Below are 12067 nucleotides of genomic sequence, written 5' to 3'. Positions count from 1 at the left end.
AGGTAAATCATTAGATATAACCAGAGATAAAATGCAGGTGATAGATAAAAAAAAAAAAAAACAAAAAAAAAAACAACAAACTAAGGTATTCCTCACCTTGCTTGAAGTCCCAGGAAGTTAAGGCTTTATTTAGACAAATGGAAAAGATAAGACTTGTCCCTTTATCAGAAACCCGAAAAGTAGATGCCGTGGCTTTAGGATAGCTGAACAGTACGTCCAGAGCAGAAGAGGAAGACTGAAGGGACGCAGAGCAGAGCACGGACCTCAGGACTACGGGCAGAGCTACAGGGGGCGCCACTCAAGTCACACAGTCCTGGGATCGCACAGCCAATCAAAGGTAAGTTCCTTGACCACATCAGCTAATGGACAGCAGGAGAGTCGCCCCTCCTGGGGCGCTCTGGGGTTGCAGAACCCCTTTGAAAAGCACTTGCTGTCTCTATTCATGGGTGACAGATGAAGGAAGTCCTTTTCACGGGAAAGCCTGTGTGACCTTATAACCCATGCTGGCTGGTACTTTCTCTGGGGCCACCGAGACAGATGTCACTGCCTGCCACCCTGCTTACCAAACAGCTGGGTGGAGAAAAGGCAGCCTTCAGATGGAATGGAAAAATCATTTTAACAGTAAGGCTATAAAAAGTCACCCGTAGGACAGACCCGATGGTGCCTTCAAAGCTCAATATAAAGTTCCCCTTTCTTATTGTATTTTAAATCATCAGTGATCATGGCTAATTATGGCTTAATGAATTCTTGGGCTTCTGGGAGCAAGGTCTTAATTTAGAGAAAGGAATACTCTTAGCATACATTTATCTGGGCCAACAGATTTTTCATAACGTGTTACATTGGAGTGTCCAACACTTGATTGAAAATGTGGATTTTGTCCTACGGTGAGATGTAAAAATAAACTTAGTGGCTATCCTCATATAGTTCCTTCCAAAAGAGCAGTCAGAGGCAGCTGCCAGCCTTGCCCAAAATAAAGCATCACCCTGTATTTTGTGAGGCATATCAGAGGAAATTGGGCAAAACATTCAAAAGCACCCAAGAGTGCGAGACGCAATCTTATAACAACTAGGAAACATATCAACAGCTTCATATGTTACCTTTGTATTTAGTTTAATTTTGTTCCCTTCTATTTTCTTTATTTACAAGAGAGCAAAAGACAGTGAGAATAATCATACAGTTATTGCAGGTGGGACTTTGAACGCTCAGGTACCTAACTTTCCACGGGAGTCAGAAACCAGAACCCGGGAAGAAGAATAAACTGGTAGTTCCCAATAATTTGTTGTGTGGGAGCTTCAACCTGGCCCTCCCTGTAGACATACTTTCCATCAATCTTGTAACACATTTTACTTAGAAATGGAACTCAATGGGCAGTGGTGTGTGTGCACATATAAGTGTATCTAACCCACTCTCTGGGTTAATCAGCCTCCTTCAGAGATGAAAAAACTGTCACATCCTTATGGGAGTACCTAGAACAGTAATTTCCAAATTCCTAATTATGAACTATTATTGAGTTGCAAAATTAATTGGATTGTGGCTGGTGTGTCTTTTTAATGAAATGGAACTAAACAGAATACACAATATCAAAGGACATTATAGGGAATAAGTAAGTACTAATTGGTGAAAAATACACATTAGTTAACTGTGTGATATATGTTTATATTAGTTATATGTGTGTGTATATATATATATATACATATATATATATATAAAACATTAGTTGCCTAAATGATGAGTGTGTTTATTCATATGGTGTGACTGGTACATTATTTATATGAAATGAAATGTACAATGATTACATAATCAAAAAATTCTGTCACTTATCTAGTGTACGCACACATACACAAAACGTAATGGTGAATCTCAGGTGGCCTCATGATGGGATGAAGCATCTGTGTTCTTCTGATGCAAAATCCCACCAGAATCCCTTCCCACCCTGGCTCAGCCCCTCATGGAGAGTTAGTGTCCAGGAAGTTCAAGGGCTAGAAAGGACTGCCCAGAAGCTGAAACATCCCTACCACAGGTGAGGAGGAGGAAGGATGCGATGTTAGCAATTCTACATACTCCATGAAGACGTTTAAGGAGAATCATGAGCTAGCTCAAAAATCTCCGAACCCTAAGTGCCACATAAACAAAAGACAATTATATAAGCTAAAACTCCCAAACTTTGAGTTAATACCTATCTGTTTAACCATCTCTGGCTTAAATTTTGAGGGGTGTTCATGGGATTCTGGCCAAAATCAAAAAGGAAAAAGAAAAAAAAAGAATATGAAATGTCTCTTTTTTTCTTTCTGAGTGATTTCTACATTACAGGAAGTTTGTTTTTTTTGTAGGAATCAGACAGCATTTCTGAATTACTCTATTACCTACTGGCCCAGGAACACAGAAAAATGAACTCTAGAATATCTCCTGGTTGGTGGAATTTCTACCTTTAGCACTAAATTACAATAAGATGCCCCTCTAATCCCTCTGGAGAACTAGGTTTAGTCCCCATCAGCTCTGAAGTTTGAAATATTTCCAATCGAGAAGAAACATAATACTCTTCACACAACGAGAACTTGGAGACAATGGGGAAATGAAAAGTGAATTAGACCAAGATAAAAGTCCACAGAAAAATAACTAGGGTCATTCATCTGCCCTCGTGGCTTCTCTGTGAATGGCAGGGAGCTACATCAATCTAAACGAAGTACAGAGAACTCACAAACAGGAGGCCACAACAGCTTGGAGGGAGAAATATATGCGACTAGTGCAAAGGGATACAGCTGTGCAGACCAAACCAACCAGGAAGGCCAGAGAGCAGTCAGAGTCCACAGACTTGGACTCTGGAAGGACCTTTGCCAGGAACCACAGAGGTCTTGCAGAGTAAGAAGAGAAGTGCTGGAGAGAAGACCTCTAGCTAAGAGGAAGGTCAAAGAAAATTAAGAAATTCTTATTTCTGATCACAATAGAGGTGGCTGGCAAGACAGGCATGCTCCTGCCTTCTGAGGAGTCTGGGGAAAGAGAAGAGCAGAAGCCACAGGCCACACCTCCTGAGGTTTCTGCTCACCCAGCTCCAAGTCAGGTGGATGCTCCCGGAGGCCTCCTCAGCACCTGCTGCTTGCAGCTCCCTCCCGGGCTAAGGCTCGAGTTAGAAATCTTGGACTCCCCAAGGTTCCTCCCCGTAGGGTTGCTGGGATGCACAGGCCACCAGAGGTGGCAGCCCCGCTCCCCTTCTCTTCCCATCCCTGGTTCTACCCTCTACCACAGGGGACAGGCGGTCCTCTCTAGAGACGATGTGTGATGTCCAGAAGAGGCGTCGTGAGGAGCACGGAGCTGTTCTGCTGGGGATGACTAGACCAAGGGCCCTGTCTTTTATATGGGCCACTTCTGAAGAATGATTATCAAGCTGGTAACCTGGAGAGATGAAGTCATGTGTCCCCTGGGCAAAAATGCAGGCTTATTTAGTCCTCACTATAAAAGCAGTGGGTTCTCCAAGTTCAGGCCACAAACCCACTGAGAGCACAGCACCGACCTAGCTCTCTCCTGGAACTTGAGGGCAAGGAGAACTGAGGCAAATTCCCTGGTGCTCACATTGCCTCCTGTGCCGGGGGACACAGCTCTTTGTCTTGGACCCAGAAATCTCATGTCTTCTACAAGTAAGGTCAAATTGAATCCCGGACCTGACACGCTGGGAAGGATTTCATGCATGTACCTCCTCAAGTTCAAACTCCATGCACAGCCTTCACAAAGAACTGTTTACAACCACCCCATTGGCCTCAGGGTCTGCATGGACTTGTGCTCTAAGTCTGCTCTTTGAAGGACAAACAAGGTGATTTAGAGTACAAGTCCACACAGATTCGGAAATGAGCGAAGGCCTTTGGTCAGAGAATTCTAGGATCCAGGCACCAGGGCATGGTCTAAAAGGGGCAGGGCAGAGTTCTGGCAGACACAGCCCTTTGTCTAGCTAACTACTCATCCCATGGAGAAGGAGTGGGTGGAGGACAGCCAGAGGTGCCTTCTAACACACCGGATCCAACGCAAGGGCTCTCCTGTCCAGATCTGAAGTCCGTCCTATCCTGTGTCAAGAAAGAGGGGTGCAGCAGCAGGAGAAAACAGGGCAAGGGCCTGGTTAAAAGTTAAGAAGTTGAGTCCCGTACCCCATTCCACCTCCAAATGTTTAGATGACATTAACTCCAGCCTCTCCTCTTATAAAATGATGAGCAGTTAAATAAGATGATCTCTAAAGTGTATTTCTAAGCCCCTATGATTCCAAAAGTTACAGCCAGAGGAGAGGGACGGTAGCTCACAGCCCCATCGAAGGATAAGAATTAACCAAGTCCAGCTGGAGCAAACTGAGCCACACACCTAAGACTGACGTGCTGGGTGGGAAACGTGTGTTGCTTATGTGGAAGGAAGGGATGTAAGGAGAAGGGACAGTGTGTCTCAAGAATGAGAGAAGGTGGGGCTGTTCGGAGAGCTCGTAGAGAGAACAAGGGCAAGTCAGGAAAGCAGAGAGGATTCTCCAGCAGACACACATGGGCACCACCTGGACTCCGGCAAGTGAAAATGTATTTTCTGATGAGCTCAGGCAGAAGAGCCCTTGGGAAACTGTCTCACTTCCATCTCACATATTTCTTGATGGTGTGCAATTAGTGGATCGTCTCAGCAAAGGAAGTGAGGAGGTGCTTCCACACCCTGTTGGCTCTGCCCGAGAGGCTCCAAGAGAAGAGTGAAGAGGGTGTCCTCCTCTTTAGCTGGCCCTACCCCCTTTCAGTGTCCTGAGCTCAGATGAAAGGGAATGTCCCCTAGAAACCAACCGCATGCTAGGAGGTTGCTGCTTAGTCCGGTATAAACAAAAAGATTCACAAATGATCTATAATCCAAGCATGAACAGGCCCTGTAGCCTAAAACCAGGAAAATGTAACCAGGAATCCTTTCCCTTCACTTTGGTCAAGGATGGGATAAATGTGCACGTGCCTTTCCTGCCATGCCATGCCATGTGAAGTGATGGCACCAGGGCCTCCTGTTCCCTTCTGGTGACCTGGGACTCTGTCCACATAGTGCAGTTATTTCTACCTCTGTCCTGCAGCCTCCAGAAGATAATAATAAAGCCAGAAGCACAACAGGAGCACAAGCACAGCTGTGTTCACTCAGCCCAGCCGGGCTTAGGTCAAGCATGGGTCGCTCACACGGTGTGACCTGACTAAGTCTTCCCTTAGTGTATGCCTCCAAATGGCAGCTCCCTGCAGCAGGCTTGGGGCAAGGCATGGCCAGTAGTCATCCTGGCCAACGCGGCGTCCTCTGAGCAAGGGGAGGCCTCAGGCGGGAATTGAGAGCGGTGGGACCGTAGGCCCCTGGCCCTGCTTCAACACCAGCTCTGCTCTTGTTTATTTGCCTCTCAAGAAGAAATACATTAAAAACCACTGGCTTAGAAATCATGGCCCTAGGCGCTCCCTGATAAAAGTACCTGCGAGAGGATTCTGAGGAGGAACCAACTGTCAGCCACAACCACACAAAAGGGCTGCCCACCAGGAGCAGAGCTGAAGAGGGAGAAAAGCGAGGAGGACACACAGGGCCACTGGTGGAACTGCAGCCCCCAGCCGTCAAGGACACAGGGACGCATGTTCCCAGACACAGAAGGACAAATGCTGCAAGGTATCACTTCAGTGTGGGATGTTCTCTAGAAAGTCAAACGCAGAAAAAGGAGAATGGTGGGGTTATGGCAAGGGGCCGGGGGTTGGGGAGGGGGTGCTGGTCACAGTGCACACACTTCCATTTACAGGACGGGCAAGTTCTGGGGACCTGATGTCTAGCAGGCGCCTGCAGTGTGACCCTGCATGTGTTCACAGGGTAGACCTTCAGCATCTGCACAGAAGAAAGGCAGAGAGAGAGAGAGAAGAAAGAGAAAGGAAGAGAGAAAAGAGAACAAAAAGAAAAAAAGAATAGAAAAGTAGTAACTGAGGCAATGAGTGTGCTAATTCACTGGACTGGTCATTTCTCAACGCACACACACATCAACCCAGGACACCACACACTTTAAAAATAGAGAATTGTATCTGTCAATTGTACCTCAGGAAAGCTAAAAATGAACAAAACCACAAAGAAACTTTCCTTCTTTAATGAGTGGCCTATGCTGGCCGTGGTCACATTCACATATGAGAATCTCATGACAGAGGCTCAAATAAGGATTCTGTAGAAACATACTGATAGAAAACTATGTCCAGTGCATTTCTGTTCAATGAAAACAGTTTCCAATAAAGGGATGTACACAGTAAAAATACACACACATAAAATATCCCTGAATGTAATGATGTAAATTAAAGGGCTGGAATTTTTATAAAAATATATTTTCAAAATTCTTTTGCAATGAGCATATACTCTATGTATATCTTCTTCTAAGTTTAAAAAACAAGAGGGACTACATTTAAGTAAAAAGTGTCTACATAGCCAAAGAAACAATTGACAAGATGTAGCAGCCTATGGTTTGGTAGAAAACATTCACAAACCCTGTAAAACATTAGGGATAATGTCCAAAATATATATAAGGAACTCACAGAACTCAACAGAAAAGGGGTGACCCAAGTTAAAGGAGGTCAAAGGGTCTGAAAGACATTTTGAGGGGTACTGGGGAATACAGCCAGGGGTGATTAACAACTGAGACACATCCCCAGCCCTTTTTGGAAAAGAAAAATTTTCTTATTTTTTTGAGACATGTTCTCACCAAGTTGCTTAGGGCTTCACTAGGTTTCTGAGGCTGGCTTTGAACTTGTGATCCTTCTGCCTCAGCCTCCCATGCCACTGGGATTAAAGGTCTGACTCTCAAAGACATTTTTTAGGTAAGACATAAAAATAGCCAACAGGTCCTTGAAAAGGTGCTTGACATCACTAGGCATCAGAGAAATGTAAATTGATGCCACAAGATGTCACCTCACACCTCTCAGGATGACAAATGTCAAAAAGACAAGATAAAACACTGGTTGACAAGAGGTAAGAGAAAAGGGAACCCTGTGCACTGTTGATGAGAACAGAAACCGGTATAACCATTACTGAAAATGTGACTAATGTTACCCAAAGAGGAATATGACCAGGCAATGCCACCGCGGTACAAACCCGAAGGAAACAAAGTCAGCACCTCGTAGAGGTGTCTGCGCCCTGGTGGTCATTAGTGATGAAAAGCTGTACTTTAGACAAGTACTCTGCTAACAACTGAAGAAAGGATTGAATTTTACAGAACTATTTCCAAACCCCTAATAGAGACAATTACTAGAAATTATTAATAAGCAGAAAAGTGGCTATTATGTACCCCCTTATGGAAGAATGAGAAGAAACTATGAAGAATCTGCACCAAAACTAAAAACAAAACCAAGTACGGTCTATAGTGAACATAGGACACTGAGGCAGTGGAGACAACTGGATGACAGACTCAGGTCTTTACTATAAAACAGGCAAAGTAGGCAGAACCTTTAGATGAAAGATAAAACGGTATGTAATAGGCATATCAACCAGTTTGAATATATGGACCTTACCTGGATATCTGATTTAAACCAACAAGCAAAAATAAAAATGTTTGAGACAATCAAAGAATAAATAAATACTCAAGACACAGCATCCTCAGCCTGGAGAGAGAAAGAGAGACCCTTCCCCTGGCCAGGTGGCCTTTAGGTTGTTCTTCACAGGAACCCATGTGGGCTCAGCCCAGCCCTGCTACACCTCTGCTGCCTCCGTGTGGCCACAGAAAGGCATGGCACCAGAGCGCCTAAAGAAGATGAGCTTCCAAAGTCAACTTCGATAGATTTCTCTTCTCCTTCACTCAATGGCCAGAATCTGTCCCACTTGTGAACAAGCATGCATATGAACACACACTCTGGATGAAACTATCGCACAGCCAGTTTCTTCCCCCTATCCCTAAGCCCCCTGCATAGGACCCAGAGTTAAATCTCAATGTGCTCCTCCCACACTGAGGGGCCAGAGCCAGACTCTGGGTGCAAATGCAGGTCCAGCACCAGTGTTGCATGTCGCCTGACCTTCCTGACTATCAGTCACCTCCCCTGCTTAATGAAGACAGTAACAGCACCATCTCCTCAAAGGGCTGGGTGCTTACAAGAGTGCCTGACACAAGTGCTGAAAAGAATTTATTAACTCAGTCCCATAGTTAGCTTTTATAAATGGGTTTGAGATGTAATTCATGGATTGATTTTTTAAAACTAATTTTTTTCTTTTTCTTCTTCTTTTTATTTTTGGTACCAGGAATTGAACTCAGGGGCACTCAACCACTGAGTCACGTCCCCAGCCCTATTTTATATTGTATTTAGAGACAGGGTCTCACTGAGTTGCTTAGCGCCTCACTTTTGCTGAGGCTGGTTTTGAACTTGTGATCCTCCTGCCTCGGCCTCCTGAGCTGCTCGGTGAGTTTTAAAAATTAATTTTAAAAAACATAATTTTCTGTCTTTTAAAAAACTAATAAATACCACAAGTTACTAAAATCAGTGGCCAGTGCCTTCCTGCCTAACCCTCAAGTTTGGTGTCATTTTCTGGAGAATTAGACCTATGGACTTTATTTTCTCCAAGTCTCTAACTAATGGTTCTTGTCAGGACCAGCCTCCTACCCAGTGATTTTTAGGACAAGGAAAGAAGGTGTGTGTGTGTGTGTGTGTGTGTGTGTGTGTGTGTGTGTGTGTGTGTGTGTGTGTGTGTGTGTATGCACGCATGTGCCTGTGTGCACGTGTGCATGGGAGTACACATGCGTGTGCAGGTTTGTGTGCATGTCTGAGTGAGTACGTGTGTAGCAGGAATGGGCGGGTCGAGTGGGCTGTCCTGCGCGTCCTGGCCACGCCCCTGTTCGGTGGGCTCTCCTCCACTTCCCGTCCCGGATTCTGCTAGCTCCTCGCCACCTTCTGCCCAGCAGCTCCATCAGTCCTCACTCGGGTGACACTTACCTATTGGTGTTCTCCAGAACCTCCACCTTCTTCCGAAGCTCCAGGTTCTCAGTTGAACAAGACTCCACTCTACAGGGGAGAGAAAGAAGAAAATCAGTTGTTTTTTGCAAACACTCGGCCAGGAGCTTGGGTGAAGGTGAGTGGGATCAGAAAAAGAAGAGGGGGATCCGCTACTCCAGGGAGGTGAGGGAAAGAGCTGAGGCAGCTGGAGAGGGTGGAGACAAAGAGAAATGGAGGGAGCGGAGGAAGACGGGCCTCAGTCCCAGGAGGGGGACGACACCCTGCCTCCTCACCCGCCTCCCTCACCCTCACACCTCTCCTCTGTTCTATAGGGATCTGGGGCCACTGGCTCTTCTTCTGGCCAGAAGGACAGATGAAACCATGGGGCTTGGGTCAGGGAAAGGAAGGGAAGAACCGGGTCTAGGAATCTGGGCGCTGGAGCCTACCCCCCTAAAAGGGGCAGTGAAGAAATTCTCATGGGTATCTTGACCCTGAATACCCTTAGAAAACATGGAATGGAATGGAATGGGACCACTTAATGCTGAATGGCTAACACCTAATTCAGGTGATAGGTGATAACTTTCAGTAGAAACTTCTAGAACCCACCACTCATCTCCAGAGGCACAGGAAACTCATCTCCAGGTCTAGGGTCCCCTTCATATCTTAAAAGTGGCATTAGCTTGTCAGCTAGAGGACATTTTCTAGGGCTAATAAAAGTTGAATTTAATTCACACTTTTCTAAAGCCCTCCTGATATTCTAGACTTTTCAGAAGAAGAAAAGGTGGTTTCAAGTGACAAAAAACCAGTGAACTATGGCATGGATTACAGAGTCTCCTCTGGGGAGATCCAGGAAGAGCAGGAAGGAGGCGTCTGAGGAAGGACTCAGGGGTGCTCAGCTGGAAACCTTGGCGTGGATCCAATGCCTGTGCAGACTGAGCACTTTTCACTTCTTGCTGTCACTATAAACATCCCTCCAACAACCACTAGGTGGCAGGCCAGACACAGCCGACAGACCAGCGGCACCAAGGCAGCTGGCCTCCCAGAGACGAGGCGCTCACCCTTCACTGTGCCTATTGCTCAATAAACACATCCAGCTGTCCACAGGCTTACTTTTTCTCCAGGCTGTCCATATATTCTTTCTTCTTTCTCCTACTTTCCTGGGCAGAAATCTGAGAAAGAGAGGGGAGAGAGGATGAATTTCCAGCTCTAACTGAACCATTGGTGCATGAATGGAAGACAGGAGGTGTGAGCAGGGACATCAGCAAGGCCCTCTTTCCCTGGAGGCCACCTGCCATGCCTCACCTGCACTCACCTCCTGAGCAGCTCACCTGCTGGCCACCTCTGTCCCCCTGGATGAAGGCAATGCCCACCTCTCTCGCTCCTGCCTTCTTCCTTCCTCCCGCCTCCCTCCTGCTCTGCCTCTGCCTTGTCACCCTAGGCCTCCAGCGCTGGTCACCAGCCGTGCTCAGGCCCAGAGGGCCTAAGACTGGGTGCACGCTGAGCCCAGACAGAGACCAAACCACACAAAATTCTTTATCACAAACCTCTATGAAGAAAAAAGTAAGTATAAACCCCAGGGAATTTGTATTCATTTATTTATAAATGACATGTGATATAAATGATAACTGGTATGATTGTCTACTGGGGGAAAATACAGCATAAGCCATAAAAGTGAAATTTAGAAGGCTGAGATTTTTAAAAATAAAATTGCACGGAAGTTTTAATATCTTCTCCCGCTCCTGAATGAGCTGCCGAGTAGCAAGGGACGCGCGTATGGGGCTGGGAGTCCTCGGCCCAGAGCAGACAGAGAGGGATAGAGGAAGATGGGGCGGCGTGGATGCACTCCCGTCTCCGGGAAGGCTGACCTGGGTCCCCACAGTGGTGCAGGCCAGCACTGGCCCTGGGCAAGGGGAAGGGCCTGCGGTTTCTGGTCACTCTTTCTGCTCTGAAGGGCTCACCTTGTTCTTGATCTTCCTCCGGATCTTCTTCAGGGCCTTCTCCTCTGATTTGGTTAGGGGCAGTTTGGTGGGGATGGGGTAGCCCTCCGCCATCAGGGTCCTCTTCTCCTCCTCGGTCAGGACCAGGGGACCTGATCCCTGCAGCTTCTGTGCAGACAAGGAGCAGGAAAGGTCAAGAAGAAAGCCAGGCACGCTGAGGGGCGAGGAGGAAAGGACCCGTGAGCTCTGGGTGGGAGGCGGGTCTGCAGGGTGGAGACACGGGTGGAGAAGAGAGGCTGTGTGCGTGCTTTAGCCACGGGCAATACTGCAAGGCGAGGATGAAATGCCTCCACCTGCTGTTTCCCAGGAAGTGGGCCAGTAGTCAACACATGGGAAGTAAAAGCACAGAATTTATTTCCCTAGTCCCTGGGGACTTCCTGGCCTCAGGGTGAGGACAGATTCATTTTATGCGAGAGTTTTGTTGATCTCCTCTGAAAACATCATTTGTCACATGCTCTCTACACACCCGGCTGCTTCTGACCTCCACTTACAGCAAGGGACTGGAGGTCCCAGAGGCCTGCCTGCAGGCACTCTCCACGGTGCCTGGCCTCCACGGTGCCTGGCCTCCACAGTGTCTGGCCTCCACAGTCCTGACTCCATCAGCAAAGAGGGTGCAACTGCAGTGATCTCACTTAACCCAGAACAGAACGGCACATGGACATTAGTGACAGTCTCCCACAGAATGGCACGTGGACATTAGTGGCAGTCTCCCAGGCACAGTCGCTGCAGACGCAGCCTCTAAGCGGCTATGATCAAGGCTGTGAGACTGAGCTGACACCCAGGAAAGGAGGAAGCCATCACACGCTGAGCTATAATAGTAACTGCAGGTGTATTAACACTTGGGAGAAGGAGACACATGTCTAGGTGACAAGGGGAAGCTCAGGGTGAGAGAGGAGACTTGAGGTGAGCCTCCTGAAGGAAGGGGGATGGTCTCCATAAGAGAAAGAAGGGCACTCCAAGTAAGAGGTGCGTTCTGCAAAGTAAGCGAGGAGCCTCCTGCAGGCAAGGGTCAGGAGTTCAGGAAGCAGTGAAGGCCTGACACCTAACGTCCAGCAGCGGTGGCAGGGCCTCGTGCCTACAGGGGGTACCAGGGAAACTGCGTGGCTGCTGGGCGAGCACGTGGCCTGGGGGCTTCCTCCACAAACATGCAGAACGTAC

General features: G+C 47.2%; 1 protein-coding gene across 2 annotated transcripts in view; it reads right to left on the bottom strand.

Annotated features, from left to right (window-relative positions):
* Creb3l2 (cAMP responsive element binding protein 3 like 2) overlaps positions 1 to 12067 on the bottom strand; it is a 108745-nt gene that overhangs the window by 13269 nt on the left and 83409 nt on the right. For both annotated transcript variants that reach the window (XM_047561868.1, XM_047561869.1), the window contains exons 6-8: positions 10871 to 11017; positions 10023 to 10081; positions 8913 to 8981 (exon numbers count right to left, since the gene is read on the bottom strand). In XM_047561868.1, coding sequence (XP_047417824.1) covers positions 8913 to 8981; positions 10023 to 10081; positions 10871 to 11017 — 275 coding nt within the window. The remainder of the gene's footprint in view (positions 1 to 8912; positions 8982 to 10022; positions 10082 to 10870; positions 11018 to 12067) is intronic.

Source organism: Sciurus carolinensis, chromosome 8, assembly GCF_902686445.1.
Source record: "Sciurus carolinensis chromosome 8, mSciCar1.2, whole genome shotgun sequence".
NCBI lineage: Eukaryota > Metazoa > Chordata > Mammalia > Rodentia > Sciuridae > Sciurus > Sciurus carolinensis.
Note: the sequence above shows the minus strand (reverse complement) of the source record. Positions and strands in the feature narration are given on the sequence as shown.